Genomic DNA, 25,654 nt, shown 5'->3' with positions numbered 1-25,654 from the left:
AGTCTCCCTTCCCTAGCTAGAGAATATTATTCTAGATTGACTTCAATTCGTGATGTTAGAAATATTTTTTTTATCACCTTAATGAAATCCCATTTTTGTCAACTAAAAAAAATGTTTAACCAATTATCGTTGAATTAAAAGTTGAAACATGTAAAAGGCAAACCATGAATGTTTCTTAAAAGCTATCTCAATTAAAAAATTTAAACTAATAAATGAGTCAGAATTGATTTTTTATATCAAATCTTCAACATGTTTCATCAAATAAATATATTTAAAGCTTATTTGAGCCTATCACTATAATTTTGTGCCAAAATTTAATTTAATAAGAGAAAATAAATGTGATAGATTTTGGACTTCTAACAGGTTAAAAAACAATTTACCAAAAACAAATTATTGAATAGGCTTTCAATCTTATGTAAAGGGGGTTATTGTTTTTGTGGTGCAGTCTTGTTTTTTTTTAAAAATATTTTTTTCTGTTTTAAAATTTTATTTTATTTTATTGTGTTGATATTAAAAATAAATTTTAAAAATAAAAAATTATTATTTTAATATATTTTAAATAAAAAAACTTAAAAAAAAAATCATTATCTCATTAAAAAACATTAACTAAATCTTTTCAAAGGTCAAGATAATTGTGGATTAGCATGCTGCAAATAAATTCATGGAAATACTCACAAAAGATCCATATATTCTTTTAGGTAAAAAAAAAAAAACATATTCAATAATACAAGGCAATAAGAGATATGAAAATAATATTTAGCCCGTTTATTTGTTGGAAAATAGTTCTTTTTAAAAAGTGTTTTTTTTTTTGGAAAATAGATTCATAAAAAAATAAATTATTTTTCAATATTTGGTATTATCATGAAAAATTAATTGAAAAATATTTTCTAGTGTTTAGCTATAATATAAAAAATGAGCTAGAAAATATCTTTTTAATTTTTTATTTAATTTTTTAAGTTAAATTAATAAAAAACAAATCTTACAAACTAAAAAGTTAAATGAGAATAAAATTGAAAAACAAATATAATTTCATAACTTATCTCAAATAAAATAAATAATTAATAATCAAAATAATGAATATCAACTCTAATAGATAAAAAATTTAAAAAATAATAACATTTAAAAAATAATTATTATAATTTCATAAATTATTTCAAATAAAACAAATAACAATAAAAATAATGAGGACCAAATCTGATAGATAAAAATTTCAATTAAAAAAAATGATCATAAAAAAAATCATAAAAATAAGAAGCAAAATTGATATAAAATTAAACAAATCAAATTCAAAGAGATGAAATTAAAATAAAGATTCAAAATAAAATATATAACAATTAAAAGTTTAAGGATCAAATTTGATATAGTTAACAAATAAAATGACATTTTAAATTTTTTTATAACTTTTAAAAAGTATTTTCCGTCTAAAATAAAAGAAAAATATTTTTCTGAAAATCAACTTAATTAATTTTTTTAATGAAAAAAAATATAATAATAATTTTAAAAAAACTGCAAACAAGCGTGCCCTGGTCGCCCAGTCAAGGGAAATTTTCCTACCCATGGCTGTAAAAGCAAGATGGCTCAATTTTACATGGCCCTCACTCTGCCGCTCCACTGATACAATTACTTGTCCTTGTTTCCCCTCTTTCTCTAGCTAGGTTTCCTAGAGGTGGCCATGTCTCCTCTGATCTAAACCTCATAAGCTCCTCAAAAGACCCTCTTCCACTTTCTCTGAGCAAGAATAGGCAGAGAAAACTTTCACCTGTACCCACGTGAATTGTTGCCAACGAATGAGGACTAACTCTTCAATTTTGTACTCTTTATCACTATCAAAGCTAGCTCCTCTTCCCTGCAACACGTTCGTGTACCTGCAGCAACAATCACAATTCACAAATTGCACTACAGTTCATTATGCCTGAAAGAGATGAAGATAAGGCTTTTATCACTAATAAATAGAGGTTCCTAGGGCTGATTTTTCTTCGATCTTGCACCAATAGAAACACCAAAAACACTCCAAAAATAGCTCCTGAAAAGCAACGGTGTTTCAGCTATGTTTTCTTCAAGTAGCAGTTTCAATCCTTTTGATCAATACGCTAACCATACCATGATTGCAAGCACAGAAAACCCTAGCTCGATAGAATCTTGTTCTCAAACATTCTTCCAGCACTTCCCCGATCCCTTTCTTGATGTTGGTGATTTTCTGGTAGGTGAACTCTTATCACAGCAGCAGCTGGAGGAGGAGGAAGTTTTGGGATCTAATACTGCGTTAGCAGTTGAGGCTCATGATCCGCAGACTATCCTTACAGCATCAAACGAGGAAACAAAAATCAACAATAAAAAGAAGAAAAGTAATGTTGATACTTCAAAGCAGCCAATTCGTCAAAGGCGAACCGGGAAGGACAGGCACAGCAAGATCCATACTGCTCAAGGGCCTAGAGATCGAAGGATGAGGTTATCCCTTCAAATTTCCAGAAAGTTCTTTGATCTCCAAGACATGCTCGGCTTCGATAAAGCAAGCAAAACTATTGAGTGGCTCTTCACAAAATCGAAGGCCGGGATCAAGGAGCTTACAGATAGTGTTCCAGGAGGGAGAAGATGTAGCATTTGTGCTGACGGCAAGAGTGTTTGTTCCACTCCAGAGAGTGAGGTTGTTTCAGGCATCAAGCTGACACCTGAGACTAACGGGGACAAGAGAGGGACGAAGGCAAAGAATGACTCATTAGTGAGCAATCCTAAAGAGAAAAGGAGCAAGAAAGTGCACAAACCAGTCTTTAATCTTGTTGACAGAGATTCTAGGGAGAAGGCGAGAGCAAGGGCGAGGGAGAGGACAAGAGAGAGAATGAAGAACCAAGGCATAGACACGTCAAGTGATCGGTCCTCTCAGGCAAACCCTAACAAATTGGAAAAGTTTGAGTCTTCTAGCCCCCTCGAATATGGTGAAAATTTGGCTCCTGTAAACCAAGAAATGAGTTCCCCATTGAAGGTTGGTGATGTAAGAGAATCCAGCAATCATGATTTCCTACCACATCAAATGGATTATGTCAGCATCACTGGGAATTTCTTTTGGATCACAAATTCACCAAGATCATCTTCGATTTCCGATTTCTCTGAGAGTGTTGCGCTTCCAGGTGGGACAAACTGCAAGTATGAGTTTCTTCCTTTGAATTCTGACATGACAAATGATGGAATCCAGTATAAATATAATGCTCTGACGAACATGAAGCTACCACCATTAAACGGCGCCCATGAAGAAAGCCCTAATTCAATTTTTATGAACATGCCAAATCCCAATGATCAAAACTCCATTTCAATTCTCATGACCACCACCACAAACGGCAATGCAAACCAGTCCTCCTCAAATTCCTTTTTTGCCGAAGACCACTTTGACTGCTTATATTGAATTAAGTGCCTAAAATCTTGTGTTTGTTGAGCTCATGTCCAGGGAGTATTTTTCTTAACGGTGGAAGGAGAAAGAAAAGATATATAATTTCTTTCAGAGATTGTAAGCATTTCTACCTATTGGATTGATATGTGTCAGTCTTCGCATTCTAATTCGTTTGCAATGTGTGTGTATTTTGAGTCTATTTTTATTGTATTGACTTGTATCTTGTTAATCTTCCTGCAATGTGATGGTTCTCGATCTAAAACAGCTATTAAACAGTAGTAGATGAGTTGAGCATAGCTGAACAACTAATAGCTCGAATGAGAGAAAATAAACGAGGCTACAAGATGGAAGTTCAGCCCTTAGAATACATGATGCTTTTGGGGGATCTGTATCAGCATAATTACATTTGTTCGTGGGGAGAGAACAATATTTACTGAGAGTTGGCAACCCATATACTGCTTTTCTCTTCCACAAAAGTTTAAATGATCACCTCGAAGTTATGTAGTTGAAGACAAATCGCAGCTGCAATGAGACAAAAAAACCAGGGAGATTTTGAATAAGCATGGATATAATTTTCAGGCATTTAATTTTCATTCTATATAAACATCTCTCATCTATGGTGAAACAATCTTCCAACAAGAATTCCCACATATTTGAACTTACATAGCTGGGCTAAAAATAGCGTACAAAAATATTGTCCAATTTGGAACAGATGGCAAAAAATTATCCTCCAAAAAGAAAAGAAAAAACCTATCAGCTAAATTAATTAACTGGAGAATTTGACAATGCCAAGATTTCCCACTAAATTAGAAACATTGCCTATTTATTAATATATTTTTTATATGCAAGCTAGTTAATGAACAAGGCAGCGTTTATTCTTTTATTGAAATGAAGAGGGAACATATGGTGGTATCCAAAAAAGCTTTTTGGAGAGCAGCTCGCAGGTAAAAAAACCTAAGTACTGGAGTTGATTTCAGAATTCTACAATTTGGTGATCACAACAAATTTCCAGGAAGCATTATCGGCTGAAGCCAATGGTTTCAGATAAAGATATATCTATCTATTTCTTTCATTTCTTTCTTTCCAAATCTCATTTTTTCTCAGCAAGTTAGCCTCCAGTCACCAGTTTCAATTCCATGACCACTGTGACAGAAAGAGGTAAAATGTATAAACTACGAAGAAACAAATAATGAATGCCGTATCAAAATCAGTTTCCTTGGGGTTGAATGTTAAAAGAAACCAATCTTAGAATGTCCATTGCTAAAAGAAAAGATCTATACGGCTATTTGCTCTGGTGTCGATTACTGTAAGTAGAAATCACATTACCTTTCTATCGGAATATTCTTGCTTATAGCAACTACTTAATGAAAGGTCTAAGCAATCGGAGCGCGCGCGCGCGCACTCATCTTCAGCAAAAGTACAATTGTAGACCATCAATGGTCATGCTAGATGAGCTTGGAATGCCATGATATAAACTGGGTGCAACAAATAATGAGTTTATAGATCTATCTATATATATATAGAGTGCAATCACTGCATGAAAGTATAGTAGACCTCCACATCCTCCTATAAAATGATACTATATATATCTATATATAGATGTTCGGACTAATAATAACCATCATAATTCGTGCTTCAATAGATGCTCAATCCAGGAGATAAAAGGCAGCTGATGAATGATAAACGAAGCTACTATCATATTTAAAGCATTAAGTACAACTGAGGAAGACTGTCCAAGACAAGCAACAATGCTCGAGTAACTCAAGTAGTCATCATAGATAGAACCATCATTTTGGCAGTGAAATGTATTCCTTTAGTAGTCAACACACAAACCTAATCAACCCAAATCCACTTAACTTAAGCGATGTATATATTTAGGCTACGAACGTGGTGAAACTTCAATGTATAATTTTCACTTTGGTTAGTAACGGGTTCACCTTGATCTTTTGATTGTAATTAAGCCCCTGCAATAATAAATTCCTGAGAAAAACAAAAAGAAAGAAACCTCCTGATACTGTTATATTAAATTGGATGTGAATGATACGCTAGTAAAAGTCAACAGTAATCAATGACAGTACCTGGCATATCACTGTTCGGAGTTTTTTTTTAATAAGGGTTGGTTGTTTGCTTGTTTTGGCTCGGTTGCGTGATCTTATGGCAGTGTTAGGTGCACTGCTTACAGTCGATGTAACATTTGGTCTTAAGCGTCAGTGCTGTGCAACAACCGTATTGCTGTTCAATGACAGAGTTGTGATTGTGCAAGTTCTTTTCCTTTTCTTTTTGGTCGGACGGTGAATAAGCCAAAAAAAAGTATGGAGACTAGACTACGAATGGAGAGATTTAAAAAGACGATCTCTGCCATTTTCGATTTTGGAGCCGTGCTGTGTAAAGGTGATGGCTCGGAGTTTATAAGTCTATGCAGTGTCTGCTGTACACTGATCCGGTGGCCTATGCACATCTATATATCTTTATGGTATCTGGTAAGCTGTATCAATTACCAGATCTTGAAGGGAATAAGAAGACACAGCATTGCTGCTTGACCCAAAATCTTCATTGGTTAATACATAGGCTATTGCACTGGGAGAGTAGTATGTATGTAATCAGATGATAGAAGGAAATCATCATCCCTCTTATGCTTTGTTCAATTCTTTAATTAGAGGGGAAATGGAAGAAATTCTACAGAAGTATGGGCCCGGCATGTAGTAATAAGAACGGTATAAATGGCCCCGTGCATCTTGATCGCCTGGATTTTTCGTTTCCTAAATTCTTTTAGGTTTGGACTTTCCCTCAAATCAGGGAAAAGTACCCGCATATTTCCACTGTGATCCCTCTCTTTTGATTTTGACATGACCTACCTAAATTCTCCAGAGCTGCTTTTTGTTTGAAATAGACGCTGAACAAAAACAGGCGACAACGAAGGCTTCAAAACATATTGAGGAGAGGAGATGAACCATTAGGACATTCTCTTTCTTTCCGATTCTGTTAGTGATTAGTGATCCCGCAAATACAGCAAGATTCTTCGAGGACATTGATTGCCCTACCCTTTCTGAAATGAACAGGACGATGGCCTCAAAACGCAAAGAATCATTTCATAAAGGATGACAAGATAGAAAGGCAACAAAAGTAAACTCCAAGCTACTTGATCGAAAAAGAGGTGCGAGAGAGGGAAGAGGGAACAAACAGATATCTTTGGTAATAGCCATTTCATTTCTTTATTGAAACAATAGCATACAAAACTGGTTGCACATCCAATATAATAATTTCGTGTGGATCCCCTAGACTCGGGGGGCGGTGAGGGGGAAAAAACCAAACCAAGCAGTAAATTTGTATGTACAGAGATCCAGAGCCATTTACACTAGGCAAAGGATGGAAAGAACATACTAGAAAAATTCCACACAACATGATCCAAGGCCTTAGGATAAAGAACACTGGCTCTTTCATAACATCCGCGAACCATACCTAAACACGTCTGGCATTCATGGAATTCTGCTTGCGCTTGCTGCAAGAAACCGTAGCCTGTGACCATGATGATGGCTTGAAACCCCCCGTCAGCAAATTAGTGGCCGCAGCAGCACTAATTTTCCTTCTCTTGGATTCTAGCTCCAAACGTTTCTTATTGGACATTGAAGAACCAGATGACCCAGGAAATATTGAAGCAGCACTGATCAATGCTCGCTTATCCTTCCTATTTTTGTCAAACTTGGAAGAGAACTTTACATGAGCTGCAGAGACAGCATCTTCTTCAGTTGCTGGAAGCAAGCGTATGCCAAGACCCATTTTCCTGGAAGTGGACTCTTCTTCAGCAACTCTTTTCTTATGACTTCTCATTCGGGCACGAAGAGCCTTGTTGAGGGCATAGTCATCTGAATGCCTGGCATCGGATACTCGCTGAAGGCGGACTAGAACAGGCTCAGCTTCTTTCTTCTTCTGCAAATCCTCTTCCTGATGTTCAAGACGGTAAAATGGATCTGAAAGCTTGCCTTTCTCTGGAAAACAAAGAATCAGGTCAAAATGTTGGATCAAGAAGACAGAAAATTATGTCTTTGCATGACCAAGAAGAAATGACTGTCTTTGCCTCTACTTAACCAAGAGAGAGTGACACAGAGTAGTAATCTGCAGGACATACAAGTGTAGTGTTGTAAATTCATCAGAGTTAATGCCAACCTTCATCTGCAGGGAGTGCTAATGTTTCTGCATCCTCAACATCAAACTCCTCATTTTTTCGTTGAGCCCCACTAATAATCACATACTCGCAATTTTTTGGATCTGTCTGGATAACAATTTCATGTTTGCAGCATGCAGATTTCATGGTGAAGCTCCATATCTGAAGAAAGCAGGAACAAGGTCAACCAACAAAAGAAATTTGCATCAGCAAAAATACAGCAATAATACATAGAAATGCTATGAATAATCGCACACAAAATCTCCAGTTGACTAGCAGCTCACAAAAGTAATTGACAGATGAACTCTTATGTGGACTAAAAACATCTATAAACAAGACATCATGCCAGTAGGACTCAGTATGCTATCTGTATGCAGCACAAGCACATGTGCACGGGTTCACACGCAAGAAATGCACTGTTTTAAAACGAACTGCCATGGAATACAGTTGTTTGATGCTAGGAGATGTCATTTCTTTCATAGACTAAAATCAAATACCAGCAAGACTACCATACCAGCAGACACTGTATGTGCGCGCGCGCATGTGTACACTTGGATGTAAAAACATGTGAGCGCATATGCGTGCAAGTGTGGATATGTTTCCATCATGCAGATAACAGAATGCGCTACTTTGTTGTATTCTAGTTTTCTATACAAAAATTTCAGAAGCATTTGGAACCAGTTGTCAGAGTTACCTTTGTAGAATAATAATTTCCCACTTGCTTTTTCTCTGCATTGAAACGAACACCCTTTGCAATCATAGAATTGCAACCACCACACCATATATTGAAGGGCATTTCGAACCTGAAAAGCATGAAAATTACGTCATACAATTATAGGAAGTGGAAATTGGGCAGCTGGTTAAGAAACAATTGAAGTACCTCTTCTAGGCTTATCATCTACAAAACGATCAATTGGTGATCAGCGATTAAAAACTGTCGAAAGGGAACCTCAGTGATAGTTTCTGGTTTTTAATAGCAAAGAATGATATGTTTTCCTTTTGCCCTCATTTTCATTGTCTCATCATGAACGCAAAACAAACACTACCATTTATTACTTTTCACAGTTATCAAATAAGTATTTCATGTGAAACATTGTCAAACTTTCATCAAGTGAAAAAAATTTAAACTAAAAATTTTCTTATTGTGATAACATCACGAAAAAAGGAATCTTTCAATGAAGATTATCCATTAACCTGAAATGCTCTAAATCCAAGCTTTCCTCAATTATTCAGTTAACCCCATAGATTTGTTGCCAGAACAGAGAAACAACTACCACATTTAGCAAGCACATTCTCCAATTTCCAGTCAAATTACTTCTTTTACGGATGGAATTCTTTTCACATATTTCATACTCAGTTTAGCAGGTGGTTATTCAAGAAAAATAAATTATCCTTTGATCTAAAGAGCTAAATTCTACAACACAAACAAAGTAATAAATGCCAGTGCTAACCCATCCGTCAGAAACTTCCCTCTATGCAATAGATACAAAAACTTGAGACACGGCCATAATTCATACCTTATTATCAAAATACCCTGGTCTAATTTTCTTGCTCTCTCCCTCAATGCATGTTGCCCATGGAATTTGTTCAAACCACCCTGAAAGTAAACAAAAAAAAGTGTCAGAATCCCTTTTTTCTCAGAAATCAACTACATCACAATAAGATAGTGCCCGATTTCGTTACCTTTTTCGGGGACCATTCCGGCGGGTAGTAAAAATTATCGGCTCTAGCTGCTGCAAGAGAAGACTGAAAATACATCGTCATAAAACATGTTAGAATCGTTAAAAAAGAAATCAAGCTCATTGAGAATTTCAATTAAAGATCGTGAAAGTTTCTTCATTTACGACAATTGAATAGGAATCGAAACCCTAACATGGAAGATCTAATCATTAACAAAGAAACCCTATTTTTTTCATGATTAGAGAGAGAGAGAGAGAGAGATTAGCGTACCATTTTTTTTTTTTAATTCCGGGTATAGAAATCAAGATCGATTTGTCTAGCTTTCTTATTAGGGATTTGATTTTGGTAAAGGATAAAAGGACCCGATCATTCACGTGAAAACGCGGTCGTTTATTACCTTTTACGTCATCCATAATGAAATATCTAGAGCTACAGAGCTACAGAGCTACAGTTGAATTACCCCTCTACCCTTCATCCTTCGATTTTTAAAACTTTACTTTTGAGGTAGAATGATATTCAAACACAATTTATTTTTTATTTTTTATTTATTTTGGATAACACTGTCTTTTAATTTTTTAATAATGATCCAATTATTATATATTTTTTTAGAGAATAAACAATCAGAATTTTTGATGCAGGGATTGTATGATAATTTTATTTTTATCATAAACAATTAAATTATACAAATATTCTTACTGTGTAAATTTGTTAGTTTTAGTTTCATGGACTTGATTTTCATTTCCTAATTAATTTTGTGTTATTGTTATTTAGTTTTATAAGCATTTTTTTATATATAATTTTATGAACAATTGAGTTCTTTTGTTACCTTTGCTATTAATTATTTTTTAGCTTTGACTTTAAGTCGTGGTTGTAATTTCATAATTTTTTTTTTTGTTATTGTTGTTTAGTTGTAGGGGTATTTTTGGTTTTGTGCACATAAAAAATATTGAGCATACGTTAACGCGTTAGTCGCTCCGCCGCTTTCAAGCGACGCGTGCGGCTGACAATAGTGGTTAGAATCAATATTCCACCACATCATTTGATGTGTCTTAACGTCCACTTCCTTCTTCGATGACGTGTATATAGTAGTGAGCTTTAGTTTGACGCTAATTGGCTTTTCTTCCTTTTGCTTTCTTTTCTTTATCTTTTTCTTTGGATTGCGTGTTGACCATGCAAAAAATTATACTAGCCCTTTAATTTTATTTTTTTTATTCAGTATTTCTTCTTTTATTTGCAATTTTTTTATTTACATCAATTGTTTCGGATTGGATTTTATTCTTGATTTCGTCATATATTGTTTGATTTTGTTAGTATTTTTTATCAAATTTGATCATCATTCTTCTAATTGCTATTTTTTTCAATCATTTTCTTGATTTATTTGTTTTTCTTCAATTTCATCTTTGAACATTTATTTTTATTGAATTTTTATGTCAAGTTTGATGCCAATTCTTTTAATTGTTATTTTTTAAATCATTTTCTTAATTAATTTGTTTTTTTTCAATTCCATCCCTAAATATTTAATTTCATTTAAAATTTTCCTTTAACATTTAATTTTAGTTGTTTTTTGTGTTGAATTTAGTCATGATTCATTTAATTGCTACTTGTTTTGCTTTGCATTGTTTTTTTATTTACTTTTTTTCCATTAATTTCATCTCTCAATATTTGTCTGGTTAAGAATCTTACTTCTTTGTTTTTAATATTTGCCTTTAATAGAGTCATCATAATCTCATGACCCTAGTCATAGATCTGAAAGATTAGCAGATGTTAACTTTGATATTTTTTTAAAGCACTTTATTCAAATATATTTTTTACTAGTATTTTTTTTGTTTTGCTATTTATGGGATCGTTCCAATTTTATATCCTAAGTTATGTATTTAATTTGCTCACCTTGGTTGGCTGCTGGGTTCACTCAAGTTTTTTTATTTTTTTTATATGTTTCTATCATATTGGCAGGTATCCATTCTTTATATTTTTATTCTGATGTGTTTTTCCTTTCATAATATTTTTTATGGTGTAGATTTATTCAGCCATTTTTGTATGTGGTTATTATTTAGGCCATGAATTTTTATGGTGAATTTATCTTTTTTTATTTAAATAAAATATTTTAGTAAACATAGTCGAGTAAATATTTCATCTTTACAGTTTCTTTCTTGGTTATTGTCAATGACTTTTGTTCATTTACATTAATGGTTGTTGATTTACTTAGTTAGATGATTGCATGGACTTTTTTAATGACACTTTTAATTTTTCAAGTAAAAAAACACATTAAAGCATTCTGAATATCTAATATATTTTTTTTTAAATCATAACATGTATGTCAAATTCATGATTTTAATGCCTTTTAGTTTTTCCTCTTTCTTTTACACTTTTTTTCTGAAAAAAAAATTATTTTCTTTATTCTTTACACTTTTGTTTTTGAAAATTATTCTACATGTATTAAAAAAATAATGTTTTATTGTAGCAATTGCAACATTATTTTATTTTTTTAGCTATGTTAGAAATTAGCTTGAGACCTTACATATTTTTATTAATTCATATGATCTTTATTATTTTTTATTATATGTAAGCGTCGATTTTATGATTCATAATTATATTTTTTACTTAAAGTAAAAAAAATATATTAATAATACATACACATTAATTCTTTTGTGTTTAGAAAAAAATTATTCAGCATGTAGTTAGACGAATTGAATAAACGCATTAATACTTTGCCTTTTGTATTTATTGACACAAATAGTTCTCATGGTTTTTTTTATTGATAATTATAATTTTTTTAAAAAATAAATTTTGAAAAACTTGCATATTTATTTTTTGTAAAAAACATTTATTCAATTTTTGACAAAACACGAGTTAGATAATTAGTTTATTCTACATTCTGTTAGGTTTATATACAGTTATGAATCCTACTTCTAGATTTTTACAGGACCGGTTAAACCCATAAAAGCCCATTAACTTTGAAAAATGGGTTGGGCTATAGTTGAGCTTTTTTTATTTTATTTTAGAAATTGCAGGTGGTTTTTTTTTTTTTTTTTTATTATGAGGTAAGGAGGTTGATATTCATTTTAGATTAGATAGCTCCTCTATAAATTTTACAAGGTGAAAACTTAGAAAAGAAAATGTAATTGGGTTGACAAATTGATGGACAACCTTCCACGTACTATGTCAACCCACCTAATATTGGATCTCACTCAAACCATTCCCTGTGTGTGTAAATATATGTTTTGAAGTTTTTAGTGAAAAAGATTATTAGCTACTTAATTTTTTTTATTTATTTATGGAAAAGAGGATTTCACATATAATTATTATAGCGGATCCGAATTTAAATTACATAAGGAAGCAGTGTCCAATGAGCAATTTGGTGAATTTACGCTATACATTATAAACATCATGAAATTAACATCGATTTCACTTCAAATAGTTCAGTAGTAATTTTCTATGATACGTCTTTGGATGTGATTCCAAAATATTTCTGAAGAAAGATAGAAATTAGTTAGTGAAATTTTTCAAAAATTGTGTTCAGATTCACTTTGGTAGTTAATTATTCTTGAAAGAAAAAAAAAATAGAAATAGAAATAGAAATCTTCACCTTAATTTCAGGATAAAATAAAATAAAATAAATATCAACGTTCTTTTGTCATAACTAAGTATCAACATTGAAAAGCATTAAAGTTACCACATATACAAGTTCATATGTCAGACATTGCTTGAATCAGGTTCTATTGTGTGGTTTCCCAAACAAAAATCACCTTCCTCTCTCGTTGCCGGTGATTTTACTTAATACTAAAATGATATTTGACAATTTTTCCAAGCTGAAATGATTCGGAATGGAGTATTTTAACCTAGCTATCCATGCTTTAAACTCTCAAGAAATTATTCTTGCTGTAAATTCTCAAGAAATCTCAGCCTTGCAGTAATTAAGTAGCTTGCTTTGATTCTTCCTAAATTTTCTAAATTAAAATCTTGAGATTAGCATCAATATCTAAATACATTTAGAGGACGTGGGAGGTAAGTTTTTAAATCGTCTAAAAAACCATTTATATAGTTTTAATTGGCACTCAAACTATAAGAAGATATTTTTACCACGGAAACAAAATATATATATGCTAAAATTAAAAAAGATGTAAAATGACCTTTATATTACCCATATAAAAATCTTCAGAGAATATATAATCATCTAAGTTCACTATTCAGCTGTACATAAGTTTAATTTTTTACATATCAATGAGTTAATTTCACTTGTGCTATGTCGATAATCAATAATATATTACGGCAGGTAGCAATTGGCAAGAACACCAAATATGCTCTGATTAACTTTAAAGAAGAGAGTATTGTCTTGAGCTTGCACTAATTAACAAAAACACCCTACTAGTTATATCTTGATTAATTTTTTCGCAGCCACAAGATGAATGATGCAACATCAGCTAGAAACACAAAGGACGTCCCTGGCATATTATTTTGTTTTGTAGAGTATATAATTGATTTCCAAACTCTTATATACACACACACACTGTAAGAATTATTATTTTTGGATTTTTGAGAGAGAGAGAGAGGTCGTAAATTCATGAATTTGAACAAAACACTGTTGGATACAGTTCCGATATGTGTTGCTTTGTCCCTTACTTGTAGCAAACAGTGGCCACATTGCTTTGGTCATGGAAAATGTGGATTGCATATTCCCCACCCTTTTATTTAGTTGCAATTCACTCAAAGCTCGTATGGATCTTCTCTTCCACACAAGCACGCTTCCAGAGAGAGAGAGAGAGAGTGGAAGGTGAGAAAAAGTAAAGAGGTGATTTATACATAATATATATATACATGGCAGCTCAATATTTATTTTTAAGGAATTAAAAGACAAACGTAATCAAACGTAATATAATTCGAGGTTTGACAATTGTAATTATAATGACTCCCGTTTTGTTGCTTGATTTCTAAGGAACTCTCATTGGGAAAAGGTTCTGCCCCCTCTCCTTTCTCTTTCAGCATTAAATTAACTAGCATAAAAAGGTGCTCGCAAATCCCACATGAATGGTGAAAAATTAAATGAGCTCACGCAAACATTTCAATCCTCTCCCACACTGCTACATTAGACTCAAAGTGCCGAACTTGAAGAATTTCCTCGTCCTGCTACTAAAAGTTCCCTCCTTTAGCTAGCTCCTCATTTTCTTGCTCCATGCTTCCTCTTCAAACCCTTCTTCTCCTACTCTTCCTCCATGGCCTTGAAAATTTCTCACTTTCCATGTGCCCTTCTTTGCCTCTACCTTCTCTTGCTAGCATTTCATGAGTTGCGTAATTTCAAGTCCAAGATCAACAGCAACAAAGATCAAATCAACAACATAAGCAGTTCATCAATCTCTCATCACCCTTTCCACAATAGAAAAGTTCTTGTTAGCAAATTCGACTTCACCCCATTCCAAAAACATCATCAGCAACAACATGAAAACCCTTTGCCTGATGAAGAGGTGCATAAGAAAGCAGCTCGAAGTGAGATTGATCCGCGTTATGGTGTCGAAAAGCGCCTTGTCCCTACCGGTCCCAACCCGTTGCACCATTGATGATTTCTTTTCTTGCTCGATCAATACTAGTCTTGATGATTGCTCAGGTGAATGAGAAAAAGAAATGATGGTTAGTGAGAGCTTTCATAATTACTTTGTATGATGTAATTACTCAGTATAATTTTTGCTTCTTCACCTATTCTTCTCTTCACTCATGAAGCCATAAAATCTCAGATTTTATAGATCATGGTGTATGATATTGTGAGTTTGAGCTGGTACATGTATATATCAAGACATTATCATTATATCACCAGAGAGAAAGGTAATACAGAGATTTTGTAGGTTTAAGTTCATGATTACAACGATGATGCTTTGATTCGATAAAAGTCACAACTAATTATTATTTCTAATAGTTTAGTTTATGAGATATCAAGGAAACATGAGTAGCTGTGACGGCACGGCAAGGGAGAAGGAGATATTAATCTAAAGTCCGACACCAAATAATAATGATAGTACTATTTTATAATTGGGGTTGGTAATTTGCTTCCAAGCCTTTTCCTTTCTTTGAAGATTAAGAAAAGCTCACACTTCAATAAATAAATAAATAAACTACAGTCCATGCCCAGGGTGGTCTCGTGCTTTTGCTAATTGTTTGGTTTTTTTTTTCCTTTTTCCCTTGTGAATTGTGTATAGTACTTTAATTAACTGTTAAATCCCAATCGATCAATTTGTGTTCTTTATCTTTTCTCTTTTCTTTTCTTTTTCTTTTTACTTAGAGAAGCTGGAGCCCAAATAATTGGAAAACGTTCAAGCAATACATTCCGGTTGCTCTATTTCCATTTGCTGGAAGTTAATCACGGCAAAAAGTGGAAATTTAGAGTAAAAATGTCTCATGACTTTTCTCCTGCTCGCATGTGTTTTATGTTCCCGAGGCCTGTGAATGGAGGAAGAGGAACCATCTTGTCTGCTTGCTTGCTGGGGATCAGTCCTGGAGTGTAATTTGCAAATGGAGAGCATTAATCCTGCTGGCAATTATAGATAATTCCAAAATTGAAAAACATATTGTATTTCTAACATGATTTGATAATTGAAAAGGACTTGCAGATAAAGATATCCTCTAGAAAAATCATCTCTGTAACCCTTGGTTTTTCGTTTCTTTTTCCTTTTGAATATAAACTAAAATATTACACAGAAAAAATCTTTTTTATAGCCCCTGGTTTTTCTTTTCTTTTGAATATAAAATAAAACACACCAACCTCCGAGTATTGGCCGGGTCGATTGTAAATTAAATTATCTGCATGTTGATGGTCACTAAACTTGCATAAACATCTCCTATATAAAAATGGGTAGCAGTCTTCTCCGAGCAGCACTTGTGTGCTTTAATTTCTTTCTGGGTATATATATCTATAGGCATCATGTGCATATATGTTCTTCATTAATATTACGATCTATTCCCTAATATTGTCCTATTAAGCTGGACATAGTTACACCCATGTAAAGCTTAATTTTTCACAATGCGAGAATTTCTGCAAAAATGATTTGGATTTTCCACATCCATGGAAGTATTACCAAATGAACACCAATATTATTATAAATTGAGCAAGAACGGGAGGATTTATTAAATGTGTACTTTGACGACGTCGTAGCCATGTACACGGTTATTCATAGTTATTTGATTCAAGGGCGTACGTACTTGTGTTGGATCAGGTATACCAATCCCATTGTCGGCTTAACTCCATTTGTGGAATCCAAAACTCGTATACAAACGAATCCTTATATCAAACCCTCTCGAATACAGAAACAGGCATGCATACAACTCAGCCCACGTTACTTGCCGGAAATTGCACACTCGGTATTTTAAACGAAATGGGAGAGATTGATTCAGCTTTTATGGAAATTGATTTTGTTTCAAGCCCTCACCCCTCGATCGCTCCTCCCAGGACCAAGAAAAAAAAAATGTGAGTGTGATGGAGAAAATTATATTTTTCGTACATACAATTCTGAAGAATTACTTTCAGCTTTGTTATTTGATAAACAAAATCAATTTTAGAGGATTGACTTAGTTATTGAGAAGTTATGGTTCCTATTTTATTATTTTTTTTTTGCATTTCTTATTGTTCAAACTTTGTAGCAAACATGGGAAGTAAATAAGATTCTTTTAATGTGAATAGCCTATCTTTTATAGAATTGAAGAGATGAACTTATATAATTGACTTAGATGTGGAAGGATGATTCATGAATACTCTTAGTTTTTTATATATAACTTATATAAAAAACTTAACATTTTAAAAAGCTTAACTTATACAGTACACGGGAAACTTAACCGATATGTGGAGCAATGACTGCAACCTGCTTTTGTACCGCTGGTCTACGCAGCAAAGAACCAAAACCAAAAAAGGGAACTCCACAGCATCAACCAACGGCCATGCGTGGATATTGATTGATATTATCCAGCAAAACCAAATCCATTGGTGATCATCTAGACATTGAACTTGACAATTGTAATCTTGAGCACTTCAACTTAATTATGAGGACTTGTAACAACATCACTTAGCCATGGAAATTGATTGACTGCTTACCAAAATCCACTAGCTAGCAGATTGGCAGAATCTAAACTATATATATATACGGGTTTCGTTTATGTATATAACATGAGGAATCTCTTGCATTCTTTTTAGAAACATAATCATCATATTCATTGAATTCAAATTAAATAGACATATACTTGATATACAATGAAAATGATAGCAACTTAACTCAATATTATTGTATTTCTCCCACTTATTTTCAAATTAAAATATGATCGATTATGTTTTTAAAATAACGTGAAAGGATTTAAAAATTTGTATAGATATTACATGTCCCATATTTTCAAATTAAATTGCATTCATTTGAAGCGAAGTAAGATTTTGGCTTTCAGATTTGCAACACACAATCGTAAGAATAATTTACCCTCCTTGATTCTTGACCCCTCATCCAACTCCACACCCCTCCCCCTCAAAGGCTGCAAGAGGAGGGGGGGCTGTCGTTTTACAGCAGATACGGATAAAGGATTGGCCGACTAAAATCTTGATCAATTTGGTTATACAATAATGCGTTTAAACATTGCAGTGCTGATTTGTTATATTTTTCCTCTGACAACACAATGCGTTCACACATGTCGACAGGACAGGAACTGTTAGGGTACAGAATCCAGGGCCATTGTCAACCAAGTGGTCGTCTCTGTTAATATACAGGTAATTCACGTAATAATACTAGCTAGTGTCCTGAAAAGTTGAGGGACAATTATAAGATTGTCAATTATCTAATGATAGCATTAATGGAATGATAGGGTACCTAATTAATTAATGAAAAGATGATTGAAACTAGAAAAGAAATTCTAAAACACCTACTTGAACAATATCGGATATTACTTGGGAGTAAAATATTATCCGTCCTGTCATGTCCATTTCGAAAATATACATGGATTATTGAGATAACATGAATCGAACCGGTGGGTTTTCAAAAAAACAACAATCAAGTAATTGAATATTATTTGGAAATTTAAGTGGGTTTTCTTTTCCTTTTTTTCTGTTTTTTTTATAGATAAATATCATTAGCTACACATAAATTAGATGCCACACTAGCTAGCTAGAGGCAAATCGAATCATCATTAAAACCATGTCTTAATTGAAATAGACATAAAGCAGAAGCACAGGTTGAAAACGATATCACTTCATATAACAGATAGTTAACCCACAGGTTTTGTTTTGTTAAGCACGAAGTTGATGGTGCACTAACCCGATAGCATCAATAGATAGAAACAAGCTGTCCACACATAACATTCATCTAGAAACTTGAAACATTAAAGATTTATTTTGGAGATACGTATGTTGCTATATATATTTTCATGACTTCCTTAATCATGTGCACGGATACTGTCCATATGTATATACATGTAGATTATGTTGTAGGATATATATAAATGTATGGAGCACCACATCTGATATCTATCAAAGGAGAAGAGTGCTGATCGTACGTGACATCGTGTGAGCCATATAGGTGGTAAATTAAGTACTTGAGGGAACTGAAATTATACAACAAGGAGACGATCAGTCAATGATGAAATTATATATCTGAACGATCGGCTTTTCTCGATTCTTTTGACCTCTTAGTACGTATAGTTGGAGCAAGAAAGATGGAAGAGATGGAACGATCAGATTTGATTTGTTCTCAAATAACCATGGGTTATTGAGATAATTTTAATCAGTGTGCCAAACACTCCCGTCAACACACGTAAACAGACCTTTGTACATTTACCTTCCACAGGCTAATCATATATACAAGTTTACTTAATTCACCTCTCTCTATGTATATGGCCATCATCATCACCAACGAGAACCTGCAACAAATCTAGCTAGCTAGCTAGCTGCAGCCATTTTTATTGTGGTACGTCTACTCATAGCCCATGTCGGTCATCGCATATGTAGAAAGGTCCATACCATTTGCAACCGGCCGGCTTCTTTATTTCAGTTTCTGTTCTTGTGGCACTGGGTGCCAAACATAACATGGGCCGCACCAAACGAAAGCGTGCGTACTCAGGTGCTGCAACAAGCAATTCCAAATGTCGAGGAACTAATAAATCACCGTTGGCGTCACAGAAGAATTAGTAACAAGGCAATTCCACTCATGCACAAGAAAAAAGCTGGTGACGATGATCAAGACATCGAGGCACCAGAAATTGTAACTAAAGAGGAAGGCACTGGGGGATTTGGAAAAGTTTTTTCCCATACTAGATTAGTGGGAATTTTCGCAATCTATAACAGTTCAAAAAATATATTCTCAAATTAACACAGTACTTACAGCACTCGCAAAGGTCATATATGTGCGAGTCAATACCCCTCTAAACATTTAAATATACCAAAGTCAATACTTATGAATATTCAAATGGTCATAAAAAAATATAAATAATTCAATAGTTAGAATAAGAGTTGTGATGACATACAAACAAAAAGAAATAAATAAATATTAAAAATATATCGAAACTTCAATGATAATACTTTCAGTATCATTGAAAAAATATTTACAGGACAAATTCACACACTATAAAAAAAAACCAGTTTTACAGTTGATGATGATACGCCAGCAAGTTAGATATCAAGTACGGCAAAAATAATCTTGATGGGAGAGAATATGATGGTCATGCGAATCAACTTTCTCGGATGCCAAGGTCACCTGGATCCAGTCCCTCGCAGGGTTTTTCAATATATAGAATGTATATGCTTGGTGATCTGAATAAGAAGGGGATTTTGAGATGGTGAAGGTTAGCTTGGTGACAGATCTAGCCAGATATTGTTTTCGGTCAGTGGAGGGCGGGGGATGTCTCTGTCGAGTCTAAATTGTCACCGGCCCCTCGCAACCTCTCCTCGGCGATCACAGAAGGAGACGCAATGGATTTTTGGAGCCTTGAGGGAATGATGCTGTGGTCTCTTAGTTGAGATCGCCTGCCAAAAACCTTCGCCTGAGATGGACAAAACAGCCAAGTTAAAAAGGACGAAAGATCATGAAATGCACGCACGCCCAGTAAGTTTCCTTTACCATCCTTTTATTGAGTATTGGACTGGATATTTTTGTATTCTTTGTTTGTTCACCGGGTACTGTCCTCTGGTCATCGTGCTTGTAATGTGTGGGCTTACTCCATTTTTCACTTAATACTAAATTATTCCACTGATTATATATATATATATATATATATATATATATATATATATATATATATATATATATATATAAAGAAAACATTATTATTCTGGTATTGTTTTTATAATTACCCTTGTATTTTAAAAAACTTATAGTTTATATTTTTTATGAATTAAAATAGACTAAATGATATAATGATCTAGTATATCCTGGGTTACATGCATAACAAAGTTTGAGATATTAATTATAATAAAAAGTAAATATAGAAAAAACTAAACTATAAGATGGTCATTGTATTTAAAAAAAAAAAAAAAATTCTTTGCCCCCTCTATTTAAGTAGCGCTGAAGAAAACTGAAATGTTTTGCGGTTGTTTTGGATGCGTGCATATTGGGTATTCACACCAAAGAATTTTACTCGGAGCATTTAAAAATGTTAATGTCCTAGATTGATAGTTTCAAATATACAAGAGTGTTTAGAAACGTAATTATATTTATATTTTTAAAAAATATAATTTTTATTAAAATTAAATTTTTATATATTTTGAATCGTTTTAATATGTTAATCTTAAAAAATAATTTTTAAAAAATAAAAAAAATATTATTTTAATACATATCAATACAAAAAATACTTTAAAAAATAATTATAATTATATTTTTAAATATTCTTGAAAAGAAGTTTAGTGAGATGCTTTTTAAAAAAAAAACAAAAATAGACATAATTTCCAATTGAACATTAGATGAAGTTAAAATTTAATCAGTGCATTGTACAAGCCTAGTGCACTATAGGATCAACCTACTACCACTAGTCGGGGGTCGAGATTAATAAGCTCAAATCAAGCATAGAAGTTGCAATTTTAGAATTTTTTTAATTAGTTATTTTTCAGATTCTTCTTCTAGTTAGGTTTCAAAATACTATTTGAATTGAGGTTTTATTAATTAGGCCAGTTTTAGCTGCTATTTTAAATAGTTTTGTTTGTTATTTTTCTTAAGAGTCAAAGATCAATATTTACATTTAGATCAGATTTTTTTTCAATAATTTAGCTGTAATTTTAGAATTTGAGAAGCTATAATTCTTTTTTTTTCCCCTACAATAAACGCACTCAGAACCACAATTAAGTTGGTGAGAGGGCTTAATTAGGGGACAAATCTTGGTTCATGATTGTCTTAAAGCATCCAATGAGGCTGTTGATTGTTGAATGGACTTTTTTGTGTGTGCTTTTTGGGTCTAATATAGCAGTAATCCTTGGGACAAATGAATGCCAAGACAGGGATGATTGGCTTTTAACCTTGTTCCATGTCTAATATAGCAGTAATCCTTGGGACAAATGAATGCCAAGACAGGGATGATTGGCTCTTAACCTTGTACCATGTCTAATATAGCAGTGATCCCCTGGACAATTCTTTACCATTTGTAGAGTCATGAGAGGCCTAACAGTACAATCAATGTCCCCCGCCCCCTTCTAACGAAATAAAATATAGCCACCAACTCTTCTCTGGCGTAAAAATAAATCAGTCTGATTATCCAATATCATGTCACTTTAACAATTTTGATGATACATGCAAAAATAATGTATATATTTCTATAAATATCCTAAATATTTATATTAAATATCTTAAATATTTACATTTAAAAAATCTATATAAATAAAACGTATCTCTTTATATAAAAAACTTGCGAGAGCTCATTTCTTTTAATAATATATGGTTAAAAAAAATATAAATTTGATATAAGATCCAAATAAACAAGGTTTAAAATACATTTAAATCTAAAGAATTTTTATTCTTCTTGTTACTTAAATAAATACTATAATAATTCAAATTTCAGAGTTTTTTTTTTATATATAAATAAATGTTGTCGCAGCCATTAGTGTTATTAGCCTTTAAAAATCACCCTAATCTTTCTACTAACGATTTTTCCACCTCATTAATTTTCTTTTTAAACTTCATATACCGTGAGTATAATAACCTTGATAGCCTAACAAGTGGGCTTGACTAAATTATTCTTTTTGAGGTTATGTTATCGATGTAGGGTACTTGGACAAATCTACGTGGATAAACTCAATGACAGGACTCAAGAAATCAACACATTAGTTACATTTTAACGAAAATGGTTTTTTAAAAAAATATTTTTAATTTTTTTAATTTAAATTTTTTTAAAAATAGTTTTTAATGTGTTAACATTAAAAATAATTTTTTAAAAATAAAAAAATATATTATTTTAATATATTTTTAAGTAAAAAATAATTTCTATTATACTTCAAAACACGTTATAAATTGTAATTTCATAACATGGTAATAAATGATATTTCATGAAAAAATTATTTTTATTTTTTATTATTTTGATATTTTGATGTAAATTTTTTTGAAAAAAAATATTTTAATATATTTTTAAATAAAAATAATAATTATTATAATATCAAATGCTAATTAAATTTGACTGCTAGTAAACTACTTGGTATTTTTTAAAAAGGAAGGAAAGCATTACATAGATACTAATTTATTCAATACTGTTATTTTGCATTTTATTTATTTAAATCGAGACATATATACTAATTTAAAATCATATATTAAATTTAATATAACTTTCATTTATTGTCTTCATTTTTTTAAAATTACTGAAATCATAATTTTTATGTGATTACTAATTAATACACATTACTTAATTTAAGTGGACATAATTAAAAATGATGGAAAATCCTAAAATACCAGAGTTGTTTCCTGAGTAGATGAGTGAAATTACTTGGCGAATGTTTTTTTTTTTTTTTTCCGCAAAAGAAAACAAAATGCAAAGAGCAACGGCCAACGGTACCTTACAATCAGGCAATTAACCAGTCAGGGGAACTAATTGATTAATCGATTAACTAATTAACCACCAAACCCAAGAGGCCAAGAGGCCAGCTCCACACCGAGCCTGACCCATTCTCTATCGACCCACTGAAACTTACACAATCGATTTGCAAAAGATGGCTTCTTTTTCTTCCTCTCCTTCGCGACTCGCAAACCCAGATTCTGGTTTCTCTCTTTTTAAACGTAGTAGTAAAATCAAGATGCTTAGAAGAACAACAGTCAACAGCTGCAGCTCTTTCCATTACTGCTGCTTCTTTGAATGATGATGATAATCAACATTCTTCAACGAAGTTGCTTACTTTTTTAGGCAAAGGTGGCTCTGGCAAGACCACTTCTGCAGTTTTCGCTGCCCAGGTTCTTCTTTCAATGAATTCCTGTTACCCAACCTAAGAAATGATGTCAATTTGTTTCTGTCTTTTTTGTTGTATTCAACCATTTATGTTTACAGTTACATAGTGTTCATCACGGGCTAGAGGTCTGAAATTTAAAGACATTTATTGATAAAGGAAGGACATTGTGATGGAACTATGGCCTTATGATCTTTGTTCGGAGTTTTTAATAATCTATCAAAGAGACAATATATTTATGATTTTAAACTGTCTGAACCAAATGCCTACTCATGAGACTGGAATGTAATGAGATTGAATCGAAGTAGCCAGTAGATGAATGACATATAGGAGACTTTTTAAGGAAAATAAACCTTTTTTCCATATGGAAGTTCCTTTTGGCCACTGTTTACTTTTGAAGGTTATGTTAATCAACGACAACTTAGATTGATGATAGTTAATACATCATTTTGCTTCTTAATCGTTTAGGCTGGAGAAGAACGGTAAGCATCTATATTTTCCTTTTCAAATTCTAATTAGTATTAATTATTAAGGAATTAACGACGAGCTTTACTCTCATTAATTGCATTATAATGGGAATGTAGAAATTTAAACATTGGTTATTTATTTTGCATTTTTTGTTGATTTTATATGTAACTCGTGCAAGTTATGGTGGTATCTTAATTTTTTTTTGTTTTGTTGTGCCAATTTTCTCTCGGCGTTGTGCAATTTTCCGGGCTTCGGACGTGCTTTGTGATGCAGACCCAAGATCCCTCTGCTGAATATCTACTTAACTGTAAAACTGGAACTTCTCCTACCAAGTGCAATGGCAACCTTTCGGCTGTTAGGTTGGAAACCACTAAAAGTTTGATTTTTCACTTCTTTTTTTTTTGTTTTATGTAACTTAAATTTTTTTCATGTAAATGCTCTGGGCACATTCTGAATTGCTCATGATATCTGCAGGTGCTTCTTGAGCCTCTTGGTTGGCTGAAGCAAGCTGATTCTAGTCTTAAGATGACTCAAGGAGTTCTTGAAGGGTTAGGTATCTAATAGCTCTCTGTGTATGCTTGTGTTGTATCATAGTGATCAAATAGTGCACTTCCCATTGAATGTTTTGTATCTTACATCATAATATGAAAGTTGGTCGGAGAAGAGTTTGGTGTGCTTCCTGCAATGGATTATATTTCTGCACTATATGTACTTGCAAGGATTTTAGGACAAATAAATGCTAACCAGTCCAACGAAGATAATTTTGAAATAATAATATATGATGGAGCCAGCTCTGATGAAACCCTGCGAATGATAGGAGCAGCCAGTAAAGCGAGGTTAACTGAATTCCTAACCTCTTCTTCCTCCTCTTCCCTCCCCACCCCCCAACTCTATCTCTCTCAAGCTGTCTGTATTCAACAACATAACTGGACGCAGATTGTATTTGAAATATCTGAGGAACTTTGCCGAGAAGACTGATCTTGGAAGATTGGCTGGTCCTTCACTCCTGAGACTTGTTGATGAAGCATTGAGTTTAAGTGACAGCAAATACAATTTGAACGGAAAAATGAGTACTGAAATGTGGGACAGTTTGGAAAGGATATTGGAGGTAAAGGTGATTGCTTCTGAAAAATGAGTAAAGCGAGGTAAAGTCTGATAGGATTTTTTTTGTTTATTATACTGCAACAAGTATCTTCTGCCTTATCTGAACCATCTATGTTTGGCTGATATCTTGTAATGGACCCTAACATTCCAACATCTGTAAGTTCTGCATTACGTTATTGGGGCTGTACCCTACGAGCTGGTGTGCAAGTTTCTGGTGCTATTGGAATTTGTTCTTCACATTTGAATGAAGAATCATTGGAAGGAGCCAAGAAAAACTTTTCACCCTTGCCTTTTGCCGTATCGTAGTTTGGAAGGTCTTTTTGTAATCTTTTATCGCAGCTCAGAAGGTGTTTTCTACAATGGCAGTTCTTTTAGGCCTTGATATTAGATAAAAAAGATACGCACATGCCTGGGAAAATCATTCCAAGGGAGACACAAGTAGCTTAATGCACTTCCACAAATAGTAGGTTATTCTGGCTTTCAAGTCATTGTA

At 33.0% G+C, this 25,654-nt stretch overlaps 2 protein-coding genes and 1 long non-coding RNA gene across 3 annotated transcripts; 2 read left to right on the top strand and 1 right to left on the bottom strand.

Annotated features, from left to right (window-relative positions):
• Window positions 1-1,566: 1,566 nt before the first annotated feature.
• On the top strand, window positions 1,567-3,611 carry LOC118039975 (uncharacterized). Its single transcript, XM_035046826.2, has one exon. It carries the CDS (start codon window positions 2,048-2,050, stop codon window positions 3,395-3,397), a length of 1,350 nt encoding a protein of 449 aa, XP_034902717.1. The 5' UTR covers window positions 1,567-2,047; the 3' UTR covers window positions 3,398-3,611.
• Window positions 3,612-6,568: 2,957 nt separating this feature from the next.
• On the bottom strand, window positions 6,569-9,581 carry LOC118039976 (uncharacterized). The gene is made up of 6 exons (XM_035046827.2): window positions 9,495-9,581; window positions 9,228-9,290; window positions 9,062-9,141; window positions 8,239-8,347; window positions 7,547-7,706; window positions 6,569-7,368 (listed from the first exon to the last, which is right to left on the bottom strand). Exons 1-6 carry the CDS (start codon window positions 9,495-9,497, stop codon window positions 6,842-6,844), a joined length of 942 nt encoding a protein of 313 aa, XP_034902718.1. The 5' UTR covers window positions 9,498-9,581; the 3' UTR covers window positions 6,569-6,841.
• Window positions 9,582-22,900: 13,319 nt separating this feature from the next.
• Window positions 22,901-24,818, top strand: LOC140955858 (uncharacterized). The gene is made up of 2 exons (XR_012170526.1): window positions 22,901-24,416; window positions 24,532-24,818. It is a non-coding gene; the product is annotated as an uncharacterized lncRNA (long non-coding RNA).
• The last annotated feature ends 836 nt before the right edge of the window (window positions 24,819-25,654 follow it).

This window comes from Populus alba, chromosome 8 (genome assembly GCF_005239225.2).
Source record: "Populus alba chromosome 8, ASM523922v2, whole genome shotgun sequence".
NCBI lineage: Eukaryota > Viridiplantae > Streptophyta > Magnoliopsida > Malpighiales > Salicaceae > Populus > Populus alba.
Note: the sequence above shows the minus strand (reverse complement) of the source record. Positions and strands in the feature narration are given on the sequence as shown.

What these genes read in the sequence shown, in the direction of transcription:
- LOC118039975 (XM_035046826.2), top strand. Translation starts at nt 2,048, where the DNA reads ATGTTTTCTTCAAGTAGCAGTTTCAATCCTTTTGATCAATACGCTAAC.
- LOC118039976 (XM_035046827.2), bottom strand. An exon ending in CGGAATGGTCCCCGAAAAAG is followed by an intron (nt 9,142 to 9,227) that starts GTAACGAAATCG and finishes GTTTACTTTCAG; the next exon opens with GGTGGTTTGAACAAATTCCA. An exon ending in AGCACTCCCTGCAGATGAAG is followed by an intron (nt 7,369 to 7,546) that starts GTTGGCATTAAC and finishes TTTGTTTTCCAG; the next exon opens with AGAAAGGCAAGCTTTCAGAT.